Source organism: Myotis lucifugus, unplaced genomic scaffold (genome assembly GCF_000147115.1).
Source record: "Myotis lucifugus unplaced genomic scaffold, Myoluc2.0 scaffold_1305, whole genome shotgun sequence".
NCBI classification, from domain to species: domain Eukaryota; kingdom Metazoa; phylum Chordata; class Mammalia; order Chiroptera; family Vespertilionidae; genus Myotis; species Myotis lucifugus.
The window spans coordinates 28,404-44,880 of record NW_005872353.1 but is presented as its reverse complement, the minus strand read 5'-3'; the positions used below and the strand labels follow the sequence as shown (position 1 = coordinate 44,880).

General features: G+C 58.1%; 1 protein-coding gene across 4 annotated transcripts in view; it reads right to left on the bottom strand.

The window, feature by feature from the left end:
- NDRG1 (N-myc downstream regulated 1) overlaps positions 1-16,477 on the bottom strand; it is a 37,842-nt gene that overhangs the window by 10,908 nt on the left and 10,457 nt on the right. Inside the window, exons 2-9 of one of the 4 annotated variants that reach the window (XM_023748354.1) lie at positions 13,984-14,064; positions 11,759-11,794; positions 4,627-4,732; positions 2,753-2,791; positions 2,508-2,628; positions 1,943-2,005; positions 886-946; positions 329-415 (exon numbers count right to left, since the gene is read on the bottom strand). In XM_023748354.1, the coding sequence (XP_023604122.1) occupies positions 329-415; positions 886-946; positions 1,943-2,005; positions 2,508-2,628; positions 2,753-2,791; positions 4,627-4,732; positions 11,759-11,794; positions 13,984-14,046 (576 nt within the window). In that variant the 5' untranslated portion in view covers positions 14,047-14,064. The remainder of the gene's footprint in view (positions 1-328; positions 416-885; positions 947-1,942; positions 2,006-2,507; positions 2,629-2,752; positions 2,792-4,626; positions 4,733-11,758; positions 11,795-13,983; positions 14,065-16,477) is intronic. The other 3 variants (XM_023748355.1, XM_006107622.3, XM_023748356.1) reach the window with 3 other exon arrangements.

The window sequence follows — 16,477 nt, the reverse complement described above, 5'->3', positions numbered from 1 at the left end:
TCTTGCTCATCTTTCCATTCCCAGCCGATGCTCCGTCCCCGGCAAAGACTCCTACCCAGATGATGCTGGTACGAGCCGGCCCGGGGACCCTGACCCTGTGGCCCTGACCCTGCTGGCTTGGCCCGCACTGTCTACGGGTGCCCAATGGCAGATGTCTGGGGTCACGCACTGTTCTAAGCAAAGCAGAGGAACCTGCTCTCTTTCTGGGGGTGGGGAGTCGCAGAAAAGGGTGCCACTAGGCAGGGTCTCAGTCCCACAGTCCTCAGGGGAGGGGGGAGGGCTCCCAGCCCCTGTGTTTCGGGACCCCACCGGCCCGGCCCAGGCTCACCTTGGAGGCCGCCCAGTCCATCCAGCCCTCGGCACAGGGGTTCACGTTGATGAGCACCAGGCCCTCCACCATCTCGGGGTTGTTCAGCTGCAATTCAGACACGAGGTGAGAGACAGCCCGGCAACCTGAGACAGCATGAACTTCACACATCAAAGCAGAGAGGGAGCAGGACTGGGAGAGGACTCGCGTGGCCCCAGAGCACGTGCTGCTCTCAGAGTCTCCAGCCCCCAAGGAGGCGCATAAGGGGACCTGCCACAGCCGGCTGCTGAGTGAGCAAAGCCGACGATGGAAGAATACGACTTGGATGGCAGGTCAGTGCAGGAAAAAGCTCACACACACACACACGTGCACGCACACACACATGCACGCACACATGCATGCACACCACACACGCATGCACAACTCTGGACCACACAACTATGGTTCTCCCTTGGGAAATGGAATGATGGATCATTCTTTTTCCCTCTGGGGATTTTTGATGCTTGTCCAATTTTCCTCCTTCACCTTGAATTAATTTTACCTAAAACGTAATTTTTTAGAAATGCCCAGGAACTCACAGCGAATCGAGTGAGGATGTAGGCGCCAGCCCCGGTCCCCATGCCAATGACGCTCTTCACCCTGGAAGCAGAAATTGAAAGCTGATGTCACGGAAGATGTGAGCGCCAGGAGCCCTGCGCACCCTCACCCCTCCCCCACGCCCTGTCCCCGGGGAACCTCGGCTCCCCCAGGGTCTGTCCGGGTTGCCACTGAGGAAGGCTAGCCGGCGAGACAACGTGGGGACCGCCGGCCTGCTGGGCCCTCCAGACCTAAAATGCATCACGCCTTATGGACTCACAGAAGGCCGTGACCTTGAGGGACTCGTCCCACTTCCCCCCTTCTCTCCTGACTGCCCGGCATTTACGGGAAGGCCTTCCCGCTTCTTCCCGCTCCTAAGCTTTATTTTGGATTCGAAAACTTGGCATGAAAATAAACCGGGCAAGAAGTCTGAGGTGTCATCATCACACCAAAGGCTCACGTAAGAAGGAAATGAGCACTGGAGGAAGAAGGGCCTGGGGAGAGAGGAGCTGAGGGCTCAGGCAACCCAGAACGTTCCATGGGAAAGAGAAAACAATGAAAGAAGAGAAAGCAGGAAAGGATGGGGGGAGCCTGGCATCGGGTGATGTCATCACTCAAGGAGAAAAGCCCTGCTCGCAGGAAGCAGTGGGAATAAAGAGGAAGCAGAAATCAGCGAGGACAGTGAGCCAAGAGCATTTCTTCCCTGAGCTTTAAACTGCAGCCTGGCCCAGCTGGCATGGCCCAGTGGTTGAGCATCGACCTATGAACAGGAGGTCATGGTTCGATTCCCAGTCGGGGCACATGCCCAGGTTGCAGGCTCGATCCCCAGTGTTTCTATCTCTCTCTTCCTCTCCCTTCCTCCCTCTCATCATTGGTGTTTCTATCTCTCTCTTCCTCTCCCTTCCTCTCTAACATCAATAAAAATATATTTAAACTGCAGCCTATGTCGGGGTCAGGCCAGATGGAGGCTAGAGGAAAAGCAGATGCGGGAAGCCGCTCTCCCTGCAGGCTGGGGTGGAGGAAGTGGGGGGCGGGGGGGAGCGGATCCCTCACTCTTACCCAAACTGGTGGAGGACTCCCGGCAGCATCTCGGCCAGCTGGTCCATGGACGGGTACATGTACCTTGGGAGAAGCCACACAGAGGAGTTAGTGAGAGCCCGGACCCGAGGAAATTAACAATGTCAACAGGAACAGGCCGGAAGGGGAGGGACCATGGGCAACCTGGCCCAGGTGTGCCGACGCCCCACAGCGCCCCCCTGTGGCCCTCACTGCGAACACCCCTCAGGGTACACAGCCTTTTCTGATGAGCAAGAATGTCTCCATCCCTCTTTCTCCACCTTCCTCTTTGTAAAGTAAGCCTTTACGACAGCTTCCTGTGTGCCAGGCCCCACCCCAAGCATTTGGTGAGCTTTGTAAGCTCCTTTAATCCCTGCGACAACTCGATGGGGTTGCTATGCTCTCCCCCCATATAAAGATTATAACTGTCACTGAGGCTTGGCTCCACGGAAGAGTATATATTTTATCGCAATAAAAAAATGAAGAGCCAGTCTAGCGCCTCCCCCACCACCTGCTTCCACCCTGTAAGGCTTCCTCCCCCTCCTGGGGCACCAGGCTCCCCACTCACCCCACGGGGAAGGACGCCGCGCTGTCCTGCTGGCCAGGGGCGTCCACGTGGCAGACGGCGAAGTGCTGGGTGATCTCCTGCATGTCCTCGGAGTTGAAGAGGGGGTTGTAGCAGGTTTTGTCTGCGGGGGGGGGGGGGGGGGACAGGAGAGGGGTGAGTGAGGATGGAATGAGCTGGCTTGCTCCCTGCAAAGCGCGTGCATGTTTGCTTGTTTCGCTCCTATTCAGCAGAAGGAAACGGCTCACAGCACGGACGCCCATCTTTTGTTCCCCTGTCCCACTTTCCTGTGGCGATAAAAGGCAAGAACAGGCCACGGCAAGGGAGTGCTCGGGGAGGTGGAGATGGTCCATAAACCGTACTGTACCCCCTGGTGGATGAGCTTCCAGTTTAACCCCAGAAGGGGCCTCCTGCTTCTTCCCAGTCACTCATGGCCATCATGGCCCCAGCAGGAGGGGGGGTTACTCCACTGACATTCTCTCTCCCTGGGTTCCCTAAACTCTCACATCGGGGACACTGGCCAGGGCACAGGAGCTGGAGCATAGGCGATAAAGCACAGATCTCCCACTTCCTATAGACCGTGGATGAGTCTCCTAACTGTTGAGAGTCTGAAGCAAAGATGGCCAGTTTTTCTTCCTGGGCCACACAGATGGACTACATTTCCCAGCCTCCCTTGTAATTAGAGGCGGTCACGTGATCGGGTTCTGGCCAATAGCCTGTGATGCTTGCTGCTTCCCTGGAACACCTGCTCCCCAATCCTCTGGGTTTCTCTCCCTTCTGTCATCTGCCTGCCAGATGCAGAGGAGCCAGCAGAAGCCTCTGGGGCTCCGGGGGATGGCAGAGCCGCAGCTGGAAGGAGCCTGGGCCCCCGAACCACCACGTGGAAGGGGCCACAGCGAACGCCCACTGACTCGTTAAGTGAGGGAGAAATATCGTATATGGGATGAAGCCGCAGAAGTTCCGGGTCGTTTGCTACAGCCATTGGCTTACTCTACCCCTGAGCCTCTCTAAAACGGGGTGCATCACACCACATGCAGTTCCATCCCCTCATTGGGGTGCGGTGAACGGAGGTGACCTCTATCAAAGTACCTAGCAAGCAGCTGATACATAATGGCCCCGGGGGACACCCGGAAAGAAGAGAGGTAAGAGACGTGAGGGTGAAGAACATCAATGGTTTTCAGGGACTGCCATCAGCTCCAGCCTCAAGGGTATGAATAAACTGTAGGGGGAGGTACATTAGGCCGTCTGTCAATCAAACATCGAGCACGTGTTCGGCTTGCCACGTGCAAGTTTACAGAGATGACTGGGCCAGGACAGCCTGCAAGTGCCTTCCGAACCATCACAGGACGTCTCACCGTCATCTGCATCACGTTAACACAGAGTCGCTCTACTCTGCGTCACTGCCATGCCCGTCTGTGGAACATGGGGAGCCCAGATGGGTAACATCTTGGAAATTCAGTCTAAACATTCACAGCCACACTATTCACACGGCCAAGCCAAGGAAGCAACGATGTCCACTGACTGAAGAGTGGGCAACAAACGCGGCCTCTCCGCACAATGGAAGGTCACTCGGCAAAAGACACGCCGTCCTGGCATGTGCTACGTGTGGATGAGCCGTGAGAACAGCGTGCAAGGAGCCAGTCACGGAGGACCACATGTTGTGTGACTCCATTGCTCTAAAATGACAGGACGGGCAGATGCTTCCAGACAGGAAGTAGACAGTGGTGGCCAGGGGCTGGGGGTGTTGGAAATTGGGGTGAAAGGTAAGACGACAGGATTTTTTTTTGAGTAATACTGTGCATAAATGGATTGTGATGATGGTTGCACAACTCTTCAAACACTGAAAACCATTGTATTCCTTCATTAAAAGAGGTCACTGTCACACAGATGGACGGTGGGGGGCTCCCTGAGTTCCCAGCAGCTCCTGGCACACAGACAACTCCGGGCCTCTGGGCACTGCATTCTAGAATCTTCTAGTCTGTGGCAAGAGTTCTTCCCAGAATAGCTCCGGGAAGGCCCAGCAAGAGGGAGGCAGCCGGGCTCCCTGCCACCCGCCCTTCCTAGCCCCCCGCCCCCACCTGGGCGGGAGCGGCCCTCTGGCAGTACAGGGCCCGGAACGTACGGTTCATGCCAATGTCGTGGTACGTGAGGATGACGGGCCGGCTTCCCTTGGGGGTCCCGCACAGCGTGACGTGGATGGAGCCATGCAGAGTCTCGATGTCCTGCTCCTGGGGAAAGATAGCAGGCGGAGGGGTTGTCACACGAGGCGTGCAGGTCGGCGTGGCTTAAACCTGATGGGACACCAGCGTCCCGGCCTAGAACACGGCTTCTGAGGATGCGCCCAGGGCCTTGCCCTTGGTCAGGAGAGCACTGGGCTTCAGGCGGCAAAGCAAGGTCCAGAGAGCCCTGCCCAAGGGTCAGGGAGAGAGGGGGAGGGGCAGTAGCCAATGGAGAGCAAGAGGTTTAACCCGAGAGAGGCCGCAGGGCTGGGCTGAGGGGACCAGGTAGGCTCCCATCCTGTGGAAGCCATGGCTGTCCATCTGAGGGACATGGGGAAAGGAAGGAAGGAAGGAAGGAAGGAAAGGAAAGGAAGGGAGGGAGGGAAGGAGGGAGGGAGGAGGGAGGGAGGGAGGCAACCCCAATTCCCAGGCTCCGCCCCACCCCCTTCCAGAGCAGGAAGGGAGATCATCTCTGTTTTTACAAGAACCCACTTTCTTCAAGTCCCAGGCAGAGTGACGGGCTCCCTGGCCCGCCCTGTGAGGCCCCAAGGCAAGCAGGCCTGACGCTGGTAAAGGGGGCACCTCTCCCCGGGCCCTTGCCTGTGGGAAGTGGGCCATAGGGAGCCTCGCAGTGTGGCAGGGGAAGCGTGCGTGCTTATGACCTGATGTTGATGGGGGTAAACAGGGCACAGCATGGGGAACCCCAGCTCCCCAGCCCAGGGGTGCTCCTGGGCCACTGAGCTCGGAGCCTGCCAGATGCCCTGACCCGCCCTGACCGCCTCGCATCTCCTCCGTGTCCAGCCCTGCACTCCTGCTGTGGAAACACTGGAAAAACCCAGACCCTGGAGCAAAGGCCCAGCCCCAGTGGGGGCCGGGGATCATCTGCCCGCCCAGCCCAGCCCTGAAGCTGCTGCAGGAACAATGGTCCATTGTGGGGGCCACACTCTCCATTGTCTCCCCAGCTGACCCAGGCGCCCTCTAACAATAGGCCTGGCCAGGCAGGCCCCCACCAGCCTGGGACACCAGGGTTCAAACCCAATGCCACCTTCCCCCAGCCCTGAGCCTGGGTCAGCACCTGTAACAGGACAGTGAGCCACGCCCCCTCCTACCCCCCAGGTTCCTGAGCGGAGGAGGTGAGCTTGGGGCCTGGCGGGAAGGGCATTCTCAGTACGTGGTGGCCTGGGCACCATCTTGGTGGCAGGTACGGGACGCCCAGCCCAGGCTGGCATCAAGGATGCCTGTCCCTGGCAGCCCCCAGGGGTGGGGGTGAGTAACAGATGTTGACTCATCACTTGGGAGGCCTTGAACTTATACAGCTGTGGAGCCCGAAGCGACTCTCCGAGAGGCTGGGCTGCCTCGGCCTGCTCAGTTACACACACACCCCCTCCCCCCACACCCCCACCCCCCCTCGGGCCTGGCAAAGCCTCCTGCTCACAGCAGGTGCTCAGGATCCATTCGGTATTGACTGTCCCCAGGAGACGGAAGTCCAGAGAGGGTAAGCAACTTTCCCCAGGCCACACAGCTGGATGGTGCAGCAGGGGCTGAACCTGAGACCGCCCAAGTCCAGAGCCTGTGCCTTTAAAAAGTATGTATTTTTATTGATTTCAGAGAGGAAGGGAGAGGGAGAGAGAGATAGAAACATCATTGGTTTCTATCCCCACACACAGGGGATCGAGCCCTCAACCCGAGCATGTGCCCTGACCGAGAATTGAACCATGACCTCCTGGTTCATAGGTCAACGCTCAATCGCTGAGCCACACTGGCTGGGCAAAGCCTGGGCCTTTGACATCTGTTTCGCACACTGTGCCGGGTGCCCGGGAAGACAGGGGACCTTTAATGAGTCCCGTGCACTGTGACTCCCTAGAGAGGGACGCACTGAGGCAGGTCCCCCCGATGGGGCTGTGGATGGCTCTGTGTCTCCCCAGCGTCCCCGTGAAGCTGCTAGCCCCGGGCACGCCCTGGGGTACACGGGCACACAGGGTAGAGGCCTAGCCTCCGCTGCTCCCCAAACCTGCCTCTGGCCCACGCTGCGGAACGTGCCACAGGTGTGCCGGACAAGGACACAGGACACCGCGGAGCAGGGCAGAGGCGGCACAGCTGGTTTCACCTTGGCCCAGATGAGCGCCACCCCCATCGGCCACGGGGTTCGTTCTAAGTCCCAGCGACTTCCTAGGAAGCGGGGCTGGGGGAGAGGGCGCGGAGGGGGGGCCGGGAAAGGGTGGGTTGAGGATGCCCAGGCCTCTGACTCCTGCCCCGCTTCAGCCAGGGGGGCGGGAAAACAAGCAGCGACTGTGTGGAAAGCGAGGAATTAGGAAAAGGTCACCGTTGCCCTTTTCCCCGGGAGCGGATCTGCTTCCAAGTGAAGGGAAGGACATCAGCCTCCCCACCCCACCCGGCCCCCAAAGGGATCAGGTGGCCCCCTGGCCCAGTTCCGCCAGGCAGGGCTATCCAGAGAGGCGCCAGACCTCCGCGGACACTGCCCACCGCCCTCCTGCCCCAGCCCCTCCGCTCGCTCCCTCCACCGCAGGAACTCCGCTCCCTGCCAGCAGGGCCCTGGTGAGATGCAAACAGATTCCATGGAAACCAAATCAAATCAGACCATCAGAACACGGAGAGATCCAGGTGGAAGGAATTAGAAGCAGCCACTGCACCGGGAGAGTGACGGATGCTGTTCTCCGCGCTGCTGCCCCGCCCCCCATTGGTTACATGGACTTTGGCTCCGGCCGCTGAGACCGGGTCCGATTGCATCATCTGTCTCCTCGTTGAGTGACACTGAGCAAATCCCTTAAGCCCTCTCTGGGCCTGGCTCTTCAGCTATAACATGAAGACAGCAGTAATTCCTCCCGTGAAGGGCGGTTACAGATTACAGGAGACGATGCAGGAAGAGAGGTCAGGCCGGTTTCTGGGGCACAGACACCAGCTAAAGGGCTCCCGTGTTTATTGCAGATTTAGGAGTCAGAGGAGCCGAAATGGAGGACTAGCTCGACAGATCCTCTTGGCAAGTTTCTCCAAACGGGTCTGGCACCTCCCGCTTGGCAGGCAAGGCCTGAGGGATGAGTGGGATGCAAATATTCCCTCGCTCCCTCCCTCCCTTGGGGGCCTTCCACAAAGCCCTCCACCTGGAGCAGAGGGGGAGGGCTGAGTCACACAGCACCTGCCAGCTCGGGGACGCTTGGATTCTAGAATTCCAACCGAAGAAAAAAAGCCGGAACCCAAATACTCCCACCGACTCCCCTCATCAAATTGGCAAACACAACTGCCCAGAACCTGACGCCAGATGGTCTCGGCAAAACCAGATCACAGGCGTCCTTCCTGCGGCCACGGCACCCCTGGCCAGCAGCCCACCCAGGCCCGCGCTCCCAGGGCTCCGGAGCCTCTCCCAGGGGCCAAGGCAGGGTCCTGGGAGCAACCGGCAGAACTCACAGGTCCGGGCACCAATCGATTCGCCTTAAACCGTCACCCAGGCCAAAACAAACAGCCCACCCCACCGTGATGTCAGCCGGGAGCGATAAGGCGAGAGGCCATCTGCTCCGGCGGTTGTGCCGTCTCCTGAGACGGGCCACCCAGCCACTGGGCGCAGACCCGCCCGCAGCGCCCCGCTGCCGCTGGGCTGTGGGCTACCATATGTTGTCTGTTCTGAGTCATGTGTCCGTCCATCCTCGACTACTCTGGGGAAGGAAGAACGAGTCCGCCTGCGTCGGCACCAAATATTTTTCAAGAAGTAACGTTGGCTGCTTTCAGACACACCCAGTGAGGCCACTCTGACTCCTTAAACTCGACTCCCAAGGCACGGGCCAGACGGGGCCGTCTCCATGGGCCGTGAGAAGCTACTGAAGGAACAGATGTAAGCAGGTCCCCATGAAGGTGTCTGGACTCCAGTCCATCCGAGTTCCGTGCAGGGGGCCTGCCTGGGCAGGGGGGCTTTGATAGGAAGAGCAGAGGTGAGCTGAGGTCTGGCCCTCAGGCCCAGCTGGGCCCTCCCGTGTCGCACTGCAGTGACGCATCGTGGGTGAGAGAACAGGGTGGGTCAGGCAGAGCAGGGTGCCACGAACCCTTCACTGAGGCCATGCGTGAGCCTCAGTTTCCCCATCAGTAAAGGAGGGATGATGGTACAAGTCCCGAATGACTCAGCAGGAGAGCCGGGGAAAGCCTGGCCTGACGCATCAGAGGACGCCGACGTCCTAGCGGGCAGGCCACTGTCATTTTGTCCCTGGGCTGGCGGCCCTCGCTGCCTCCCTTGACCAGGGCTCTGCCCTTCTCTGCCCCCAGCGCTGTGAGCACACCAGTCGTCACATGGTGCAGCATCTTCCGAGGGAAACCCTACGTGACCCACAGGCGAGATGTTGGAAACTCCTGGAAATCCGGGGGAACTTCCACAAATATCATGAGTCAGCCCGATCTGGGAGCCAAACCCGAAGCAACACTGTTTTATACAAAGATGGGACTGGCGTTGACAAGGCGTCCCTCAGCAGCCACGTTCAGCTCAAAGCTGTGACTCCTCGGGAAGGCTGCGCCCATGAACAGCTGCAGGGAGAGCTCACTCCCCACCCGCCCCCCAGGCTGGCTCCAAACCCAGCGAGGGCCTTTCCATGCTGTAGCCTCTGCATGGACCGACCATCCCTAATCTTCTTGGGTCACCTGCCTGGCTCCATCTGTCATTCAGGTCTCAGTTCAATGTCACCTCCTCCAGAAGCCTTTCCCGACCCTCAACCTAAGGCCACCAGCACCACATCAGCCCCTCTGTCACCTTCCATGCCCTACGGGAGCTGGAATTGTCTTGTTCACTTAATTTTTCATGTGTGTGTCTGCCTCCCCCTCCTAGGGAGTCAGAGGAGTGATTTCAGCCAAGCACACAGCTTGTTCACACCCCAGCCCTACCCCTTCCCAACCCTGAGACCTCAGGCCAGTGACTTGACCTCTCTGTGCCTCAGGTTCTCACCTGTAAAATGGGGATAAGATTCATTTCAAGCAAAAGGTGTCACACACTCAGAATGAAGCTTGGAGTACGTTCCATGCTCACTAACGCTGAGCTCTCAGTCTAGAAAGTAGGTTAAAGCAGACATTTATTAAAGGGACAAAAATGTCCCCAACTTCACAGGACGGTGCTGGGATTAACTGAGAGGGCTCAGCCCAGGCTGGTACCCAATGTGGGCAGACCTCATCCTGACTCTTCCCTGCCCCGGGAGGCCAACCTGAAGGCTGGTCTCTGCTTACCAGCTACCTGTGCCCGAGGACAGGAACTCAGAGCTGGGCTTTGCAAACCGTCAAGAACAACACAAAAGTGAGGAACGATCTTCCCAGGGAACAGAAAAACGAAGTGTTCCAGTTTCCAAATCAATAACCAAGATGGCAAGAATCGACACTAACCCCATGACCCAGCAATTCCACTTCCCGGCGTGTACCCAAGGGAATTAGAAGCAGGGACTCATCGAGGTACTTGTCCACCCATTAGCCACAGCAGCCAGAAGGTGGAAGCAGCCCGAGTGCCCACTGACAGAGGAGCGGATGACCCCTTGTGGCCCATCCACACGGTGAAGTGTCGCCCAGCCTCTGAGGAAAGGAAGCTCTGACCCGTACTGCGGTCCGATGGGCCCTGAAGGCACTGCGTTAAGTGAAAGGAGCCAACCACAAAGTGATAAATGGCGTGGGATTCCACTTACGTGAGACACTTAAAGTCTCAACATCATAGCGACAGACAGCAGCATGGCGGTTGCCAGGGACTGCAGGGAAAGACACTTGGACTTAGTGTCTAATGGGGACTTAGCTTCAGGTTTCACAAGATGAAGGGTCTGGAGCTGGGTGGTGGTGACAGCTGCCCCAAATGTGAGCATATTGAATGCCACCCACTGAAGTCTACACTGAACGATGGTTCAGACGGTACACTTTATATGTACTTAACTGCACACACACACACACACATACACAAAGGAAAAAGACAGTCACAGAGTTAGTAGACAGGGGGTGTTACTGACCCAGCACTGATGTGGGAAACATCATATCTGGGTCCCCGCTGTCACTGTCCTGTCTCCACCGCCACGTAAACAAGATTGGAGTGACTCGCCCCATTTCACAGGTGAGGAAACTGAGGCCAAGGGGAGGTGAAGCAACTTGCTCTGCATCAAAGAGCCAAGAAAGGGCAGACCCATACTTGCCTGAACGTCAAACTCAGGTAGACACTTGTACACCCATTATTCACAGCAGCCAACGTTCCCAAACCCTCTGCCACTCGTTCCCCTTCACCCAAGGGCAATGCCCAGACGCCCCGCCTCTGGACACGGGGGGTGGGCCAGTCACTGAAATATGGGATCCAGGAGGAAGAGGGGAGTTGTCTGGGGGAAAGGGAGCAGAATGGATGGTGGAGACGCAGCGCTCAGAGGGGCTGGAGGCGGGAGACTGAGTGATGTGCATCCACCTGCATCTGCTCCTGACCTCCCTCTTCTCCAGGAAGCCCACAGGGCCCCGCTGTGCCCAGGCTTCCTGTCCCATCCCCAGGGCCCAGCACGGCCTGGGGCCCCCAAACTCTGGGATCACTAATGAGTCTAGGAATTACAGGTCCTGAGGTTCTGAGCCGCCCCTCAGCCAAGAGAGCCAGCCCACTGTCCTGAACGTTTGTTCTTAGACAACACTCAAGAGGCAGCCGTTCCCACCGCCTGAGGCCCGCCCTGAGCAGCGATGGAGCCAGTGAGCCACGAAGAAGCCAGGTTCGTTTTCCCAGGCAGAGCTGAGAACATCGAGCCTGCTTCTGCTCCCTCCCATCACAGGGTCCCAAACCCACCCACTGCTCCCCATCCCCCCGCCCCCCACAGCTCTGCCCAGATCGACAGTGTCCAGGGGGGCGTGGGGAGTTGTTGCCACAGGCTTCCCTGGCCAGAACTCCAACCAGCTGCTCTGCAGGGAGGAGCCAAGTGTGAGAAACTAGCTCCCCCTCTCCCCTCGCCCCCAGTGTCTGAACCATGATCTACTTCGCACCATTGGGAGGAGGAGGGAGAGAGAACACAGAGTGGGAAGGGGAGGGCGTCCACAGCCTCTACTTGCCTGAACATCAAACTCCTGCAGGAGGCCGGTGATGGTCTGTGGAGAGAAGAGAGAGATGGTCAGTTTCATCAAGGTTCCTTGCTTCTCCAAGCCCTGAGCCTGGATCTACCCTCCCTCCTCTGCGGAGCCTCCCTAATTCCTCACAAAGGGTGACTTTTCATCTCAAAGAACAGTCCGGCAGGAAAGGAGACGCATTAGCTGGGTTCCTTTTTAACTACTGCCTCGGTGTGAAAAAGATCTGAAGGTCTCAGCTGACCACAAGCTTGTGGGAGACAAGACTGTAATTACCTATGACCTGGTCTCCTGACCTCCGCCCATGTGCTACACTTTTAAATCTCTCCTCACATTTCTTCCCTGGCTGCCCGTCTTCTGGATTAAAATTCAGTCTCTCGTGAGTGGACACGGAGAACAGAGACCTCTATGCATTTCCCTCAGTCCTACAATTCTGTTTCCAGCCCAAAGCCCATCTTGCACCAGAGCTATCCGGATGTGGAGCATGCACGGTGAACAGCATGGGCCAGCAGACGAAGGCCCACCAGCTGCTTTTGTAAATAAAGTTTTATTGGAACACAGCAAGCCCGTTCACTTCCATGTTGCTATGGCTGCCTTCATGCCGTAATCGTGAAGCTGAGTGGTTGCCACGACGGTATGGCCCGCAGAGCCTACGGTAGTTCCTATGTGGCCCTTCACAGAACACGCTTGCAGACCCTGAATGTACAATCTTAACAAGGGTTTGGCGGCTTCTAAACGCAGCTGCCACCCACGCGGGCGGCTCCCCTCCCGTCAGAGATGAGTGTCTGTGTCTGTAAAACTCAGAAGGGAAAGTCTGTGACGCGACCGAGCTAAACCAGAGCGGCCACACCCAGCGTCACCGAGGAGCCCGATGAGCAGTCATTCACCACGGGCAGCTGGTCTGGCTTGGCTCCAGGCCCCGCCCACAGTGTGACTACGTGACCGAGGACATATTACGCTCCACGAGACTCAACTTCCTCTCTGTCAAACGGGAACAATCCCAGAACCCAGTTCCCATCCTGCTGTTAGCACGAGAGAACCCGAGGGACGCAGTGGCCCAGGCTCGCAGGACCTGGTCTTCGTGCTGATTCCTACTTGGAAAGCACTTGGCTGACCTTAGAACAGGGGTGGGGAACGTCCGGCCCACGGGCCGTGTAAGGCCCTTGAAATCATGGTGTCTGGCCCTGCCAAGGTGTTAGGGGTGAGTTCATGAAATGCTTGACCAAATACAGCAGGCTAGTTTTTAAGTTGATAATTTTGTATGGCCTGCGAATGATGTGATAAATATCCAAGTGGCCTTTGGCAAAAAAAATGGTTCCCACCCGCCTTAGGGTAACTTCACTTTTGAGCCTGAACTTTACATTTTTGAAAAGAGGCATCATCACAGGCAGTGTTGCCTCTCAGTGAGAGCTGGGAAGGGAACATGGTTTAAAATACGACGTCACTTCCACAGCAAATGTGAAGGCTCGTCGCATTTCCATAATGTAAAGCCAACGTCAGAAAGGCCAGGCCAGGAGGGACCTGCCTGCTGGGCCGCAGGGCAGGGCCGGCTCTTTCCCAGGGAGGCCTGGCTGACATGAAAGGCTTGGCCGACAAGATGATAAGAGCTGTGGCAGCAGGAGCTCAGGCGCACAGCTTATCTCCTCGGCGCCAGGCGGCAGCAGCCCACTCCGTCCTCACTGTGGCCCCAGGACATGAGTCCCAGTGTCACTGGTGTAAAGCTAGGGAACTGGAGCATGAAGGTTGGCGCATTTGCCAGCGGTGGACACAGAGCTGCCGAGTGTCACGGCCAGGATCTGAAGCCAGGCAGGCGGGCCCCAGGGGATGTGTGTGACCTTCACCTCGAAACGAGGGGGTAGACAGAGCCTGTGGGCAGTGGGCTTCCGGTCGCATGTTCCAGAACCACAGATGTCAGAGGTGGGGGGCGCCTAGAGGAGCTCTAGTTCAATGCCCTCCTTTGCATATGGGATCAGGGAGGTGTGGGCAGAGAAGCCCAGATTGTGGGCAGGGGCCCGGCCCACAGTGCCAGAGCACGTAGTGGCCACGCTGGGCCTGGAACAGGTACCTTTGTGCCTCTGCACACCTGGACAAGGAGACCCGTGGAAACAAGGAAGTAGTGGACACATGTGTGTGTATGTGTTCATGTTGTGCACACACGTGTGTCCTTGTATGACTGTGCATGTGATGGGGGGACCAGGAGCATCTCCACTCACCTCCCCTTTCTCCACCAAAGGCTTCACCTCGGCCAGGTCCACGTCCTGCAGCTCCCGAGACATGTCCCTGCTGTCACCTGCCTGGGAGGGGACAAAGGCCAGGAGGTTAGCACTTCCTGCTGAGAGATGGTTCCTGAAGGAAGCAGATCCGAGGCTCGAAAACAAGCCCTCACTCTACCCCGCAGCTTCTACCTTCTGCACCTGTCACCAGGCCCCTCCTACAGGTCATCAGACCCCTCCTACAGGTCACCAGGCCCCTCCTACAGGCAATAAGGCCTCTCCTACAGGTCACCAGGCCCCTCCTACAGGTCACCAGGCCCCTCCTACAGGCCACAAGGGCCCTCATACCCACATCACCATCCCAGCCTTGCCCCTGAGACAGGAACTGAGGCTCATGGACGCAACCACGTTGCTAATGAAACAGACAGATTGATTCTCAGAACCAGTCCAGACCCCCCACCACCCAGGACATTTCTCGCTGCATTTTAGGAGAACTGTATCCCCAGGTTGACAGGCAAAAGGGGACAGGAGGTCACGGGAGGCCCGCCATGTGCAGGCATGGCACACACTTCCTCCTCCTTCACCCTCCGAGTGTCCCCAGCAGGGGCAGCCTCCAGCCCGGGGCCTGCCAGGCTGGAGGTGGGATTTTCAAACAAAAGGAGCCAAAGCAGCTGGGGTTGGGGGCAGAGGAGGCCCGCTGGCTGTGGCGCGGCAGGAGCAGAGGACAGAGGCGAGGAACAGGGTCCCAGAGGGCGGATCTGCCGTCACCCACTCCCCAGGAGCCGGGCTTGGGCGGGGCGTGTACTGAGCACACGCCCGGGAGCTTGGTCTGGGAGCTGGAGATATAAATATTTATTCTCAGATAAAGGCAAGTGAAGCCCCCACCAACACTGGGGCGAGGCACACAGTCCCAGAGTGAGGGTGAGCGCCACAGCCGGCGGCAGGGACAGGGAGGAAGCCGCAGGCGTCCAGGTCCCCGCTCACAGACCCGGCCCCCTGCATCCTGGACAGACCAGGCAACCTGCTGAAGACCAGGCCAGCGAGGCCCTCCATTGTCATGCTCCGGAGCAGAAACCCAGGCCCCCAGCTCCCCAGGGCCCCACGGACGCCACGCCGGAGAGAGCGCAGCCTCTGAAATCCCACCAGGTGGGCTGGTCCAAGGCCCGGCTCCCGGAATCCCCAGGACCCTCCTGGCGAGGCCTCTCAGAGGTCAGCCGGCAGCACAGCCCGGCCGCCTCCTTCCGCCCCGGCGCTGACACATGGCATTCTGGGGGCAGATCCCCTCCCGTGCGACGCTCTGGTCTGGGCCCCATATAATTCCCCCCAGTCGATAACCAGCCCCACAGGAATGCCTTTATGCAGCCTCTGGAGTCCAGGTTCCAGAACATTCTGAAAACAAAGTCGGTTTTATATTTGCCAGCATTCCTGGGCAGCAGCCAGCCCGGAGGCCGAAGGCATGAAAAGCCGAGGTCGGACAGCCTTGCTAACTCAGCGTGTTCATGGTCCCGAGACTCTGGCCCCACGGCCACATCGCCTACACAGCCTAGAGAGCCTTCCAGAAGCCCAGGCAGTGCCACCCCCCTGCAGAGAGTGACAGGACCCAGGGTGAGAGTGGGGTCTGCCACTGTGCCCTGGCCGGGCTCAGACAGCCCCCCTCCCAACCCCCAGGTCTTCTTCAGCCCCCCGCCCCCACAACTCCCAGGCCTTCTTCAGCCCCCACCCCCACCCTCGTGGGCTCCGAGGAGGGGAAGCCTAATTGTATGACCACCTGGCCCACCTGTGGCTCCTGCCATTACACCAGGGGCAAAGTGGGGCCACCACTCGCTTGCTGAATAGATGAATAGGGTTTATGCAGCTTAATAGCAAGGCCTGTGTTTAAATTTACTCTTTTTTAAAATATATATTTTGGTTGATTTCAGAGAGGAAGGGAGAGGGAGAGAGAGAGAAACATCAATAATGAAAGAGAATCTTTGATCAGCTGCCTCCTGCATGCCGCCTACTGGGGATAGAGCCACAACCCAGGCATGTACCCCTGACAGGAATCAAACCCAGGACCCTTCAGTCCGCAGGCTGATGCTCTAGCCACTGAGCAAAACCACCTAGGGCTAAACTCAGAGGCTGAAAACTGGCCAGTCTCCCTTAAATATTTGAGAATTGCTGAGTATGGAGCCGGAGGGGGCTCAGGGAGCCCAGCCTTGAGCTGGAGATATTTTAAAAAAATATTTTTTTATTGATTTCAGAGAGGAAGAGAGAGACAGAACATCCATGGTGAGAGAGAATCACTCATCGGCTGCCTCCTGCACACTCCACACTGGGGATCGAGCCCACAACCCAGGCACATACCCTGACCGACCAGGAATCGAACCGTGACCTCCTGGTTCATAGGTCACCGCTCACCACTGAGCCATGCCGGCCGGGCTGGAGACACTTGTGTCATGACTGGGAGATGCTACTGGCGTCCAGTGGGTGGAGACCACGATGCTGATGGTCAGCT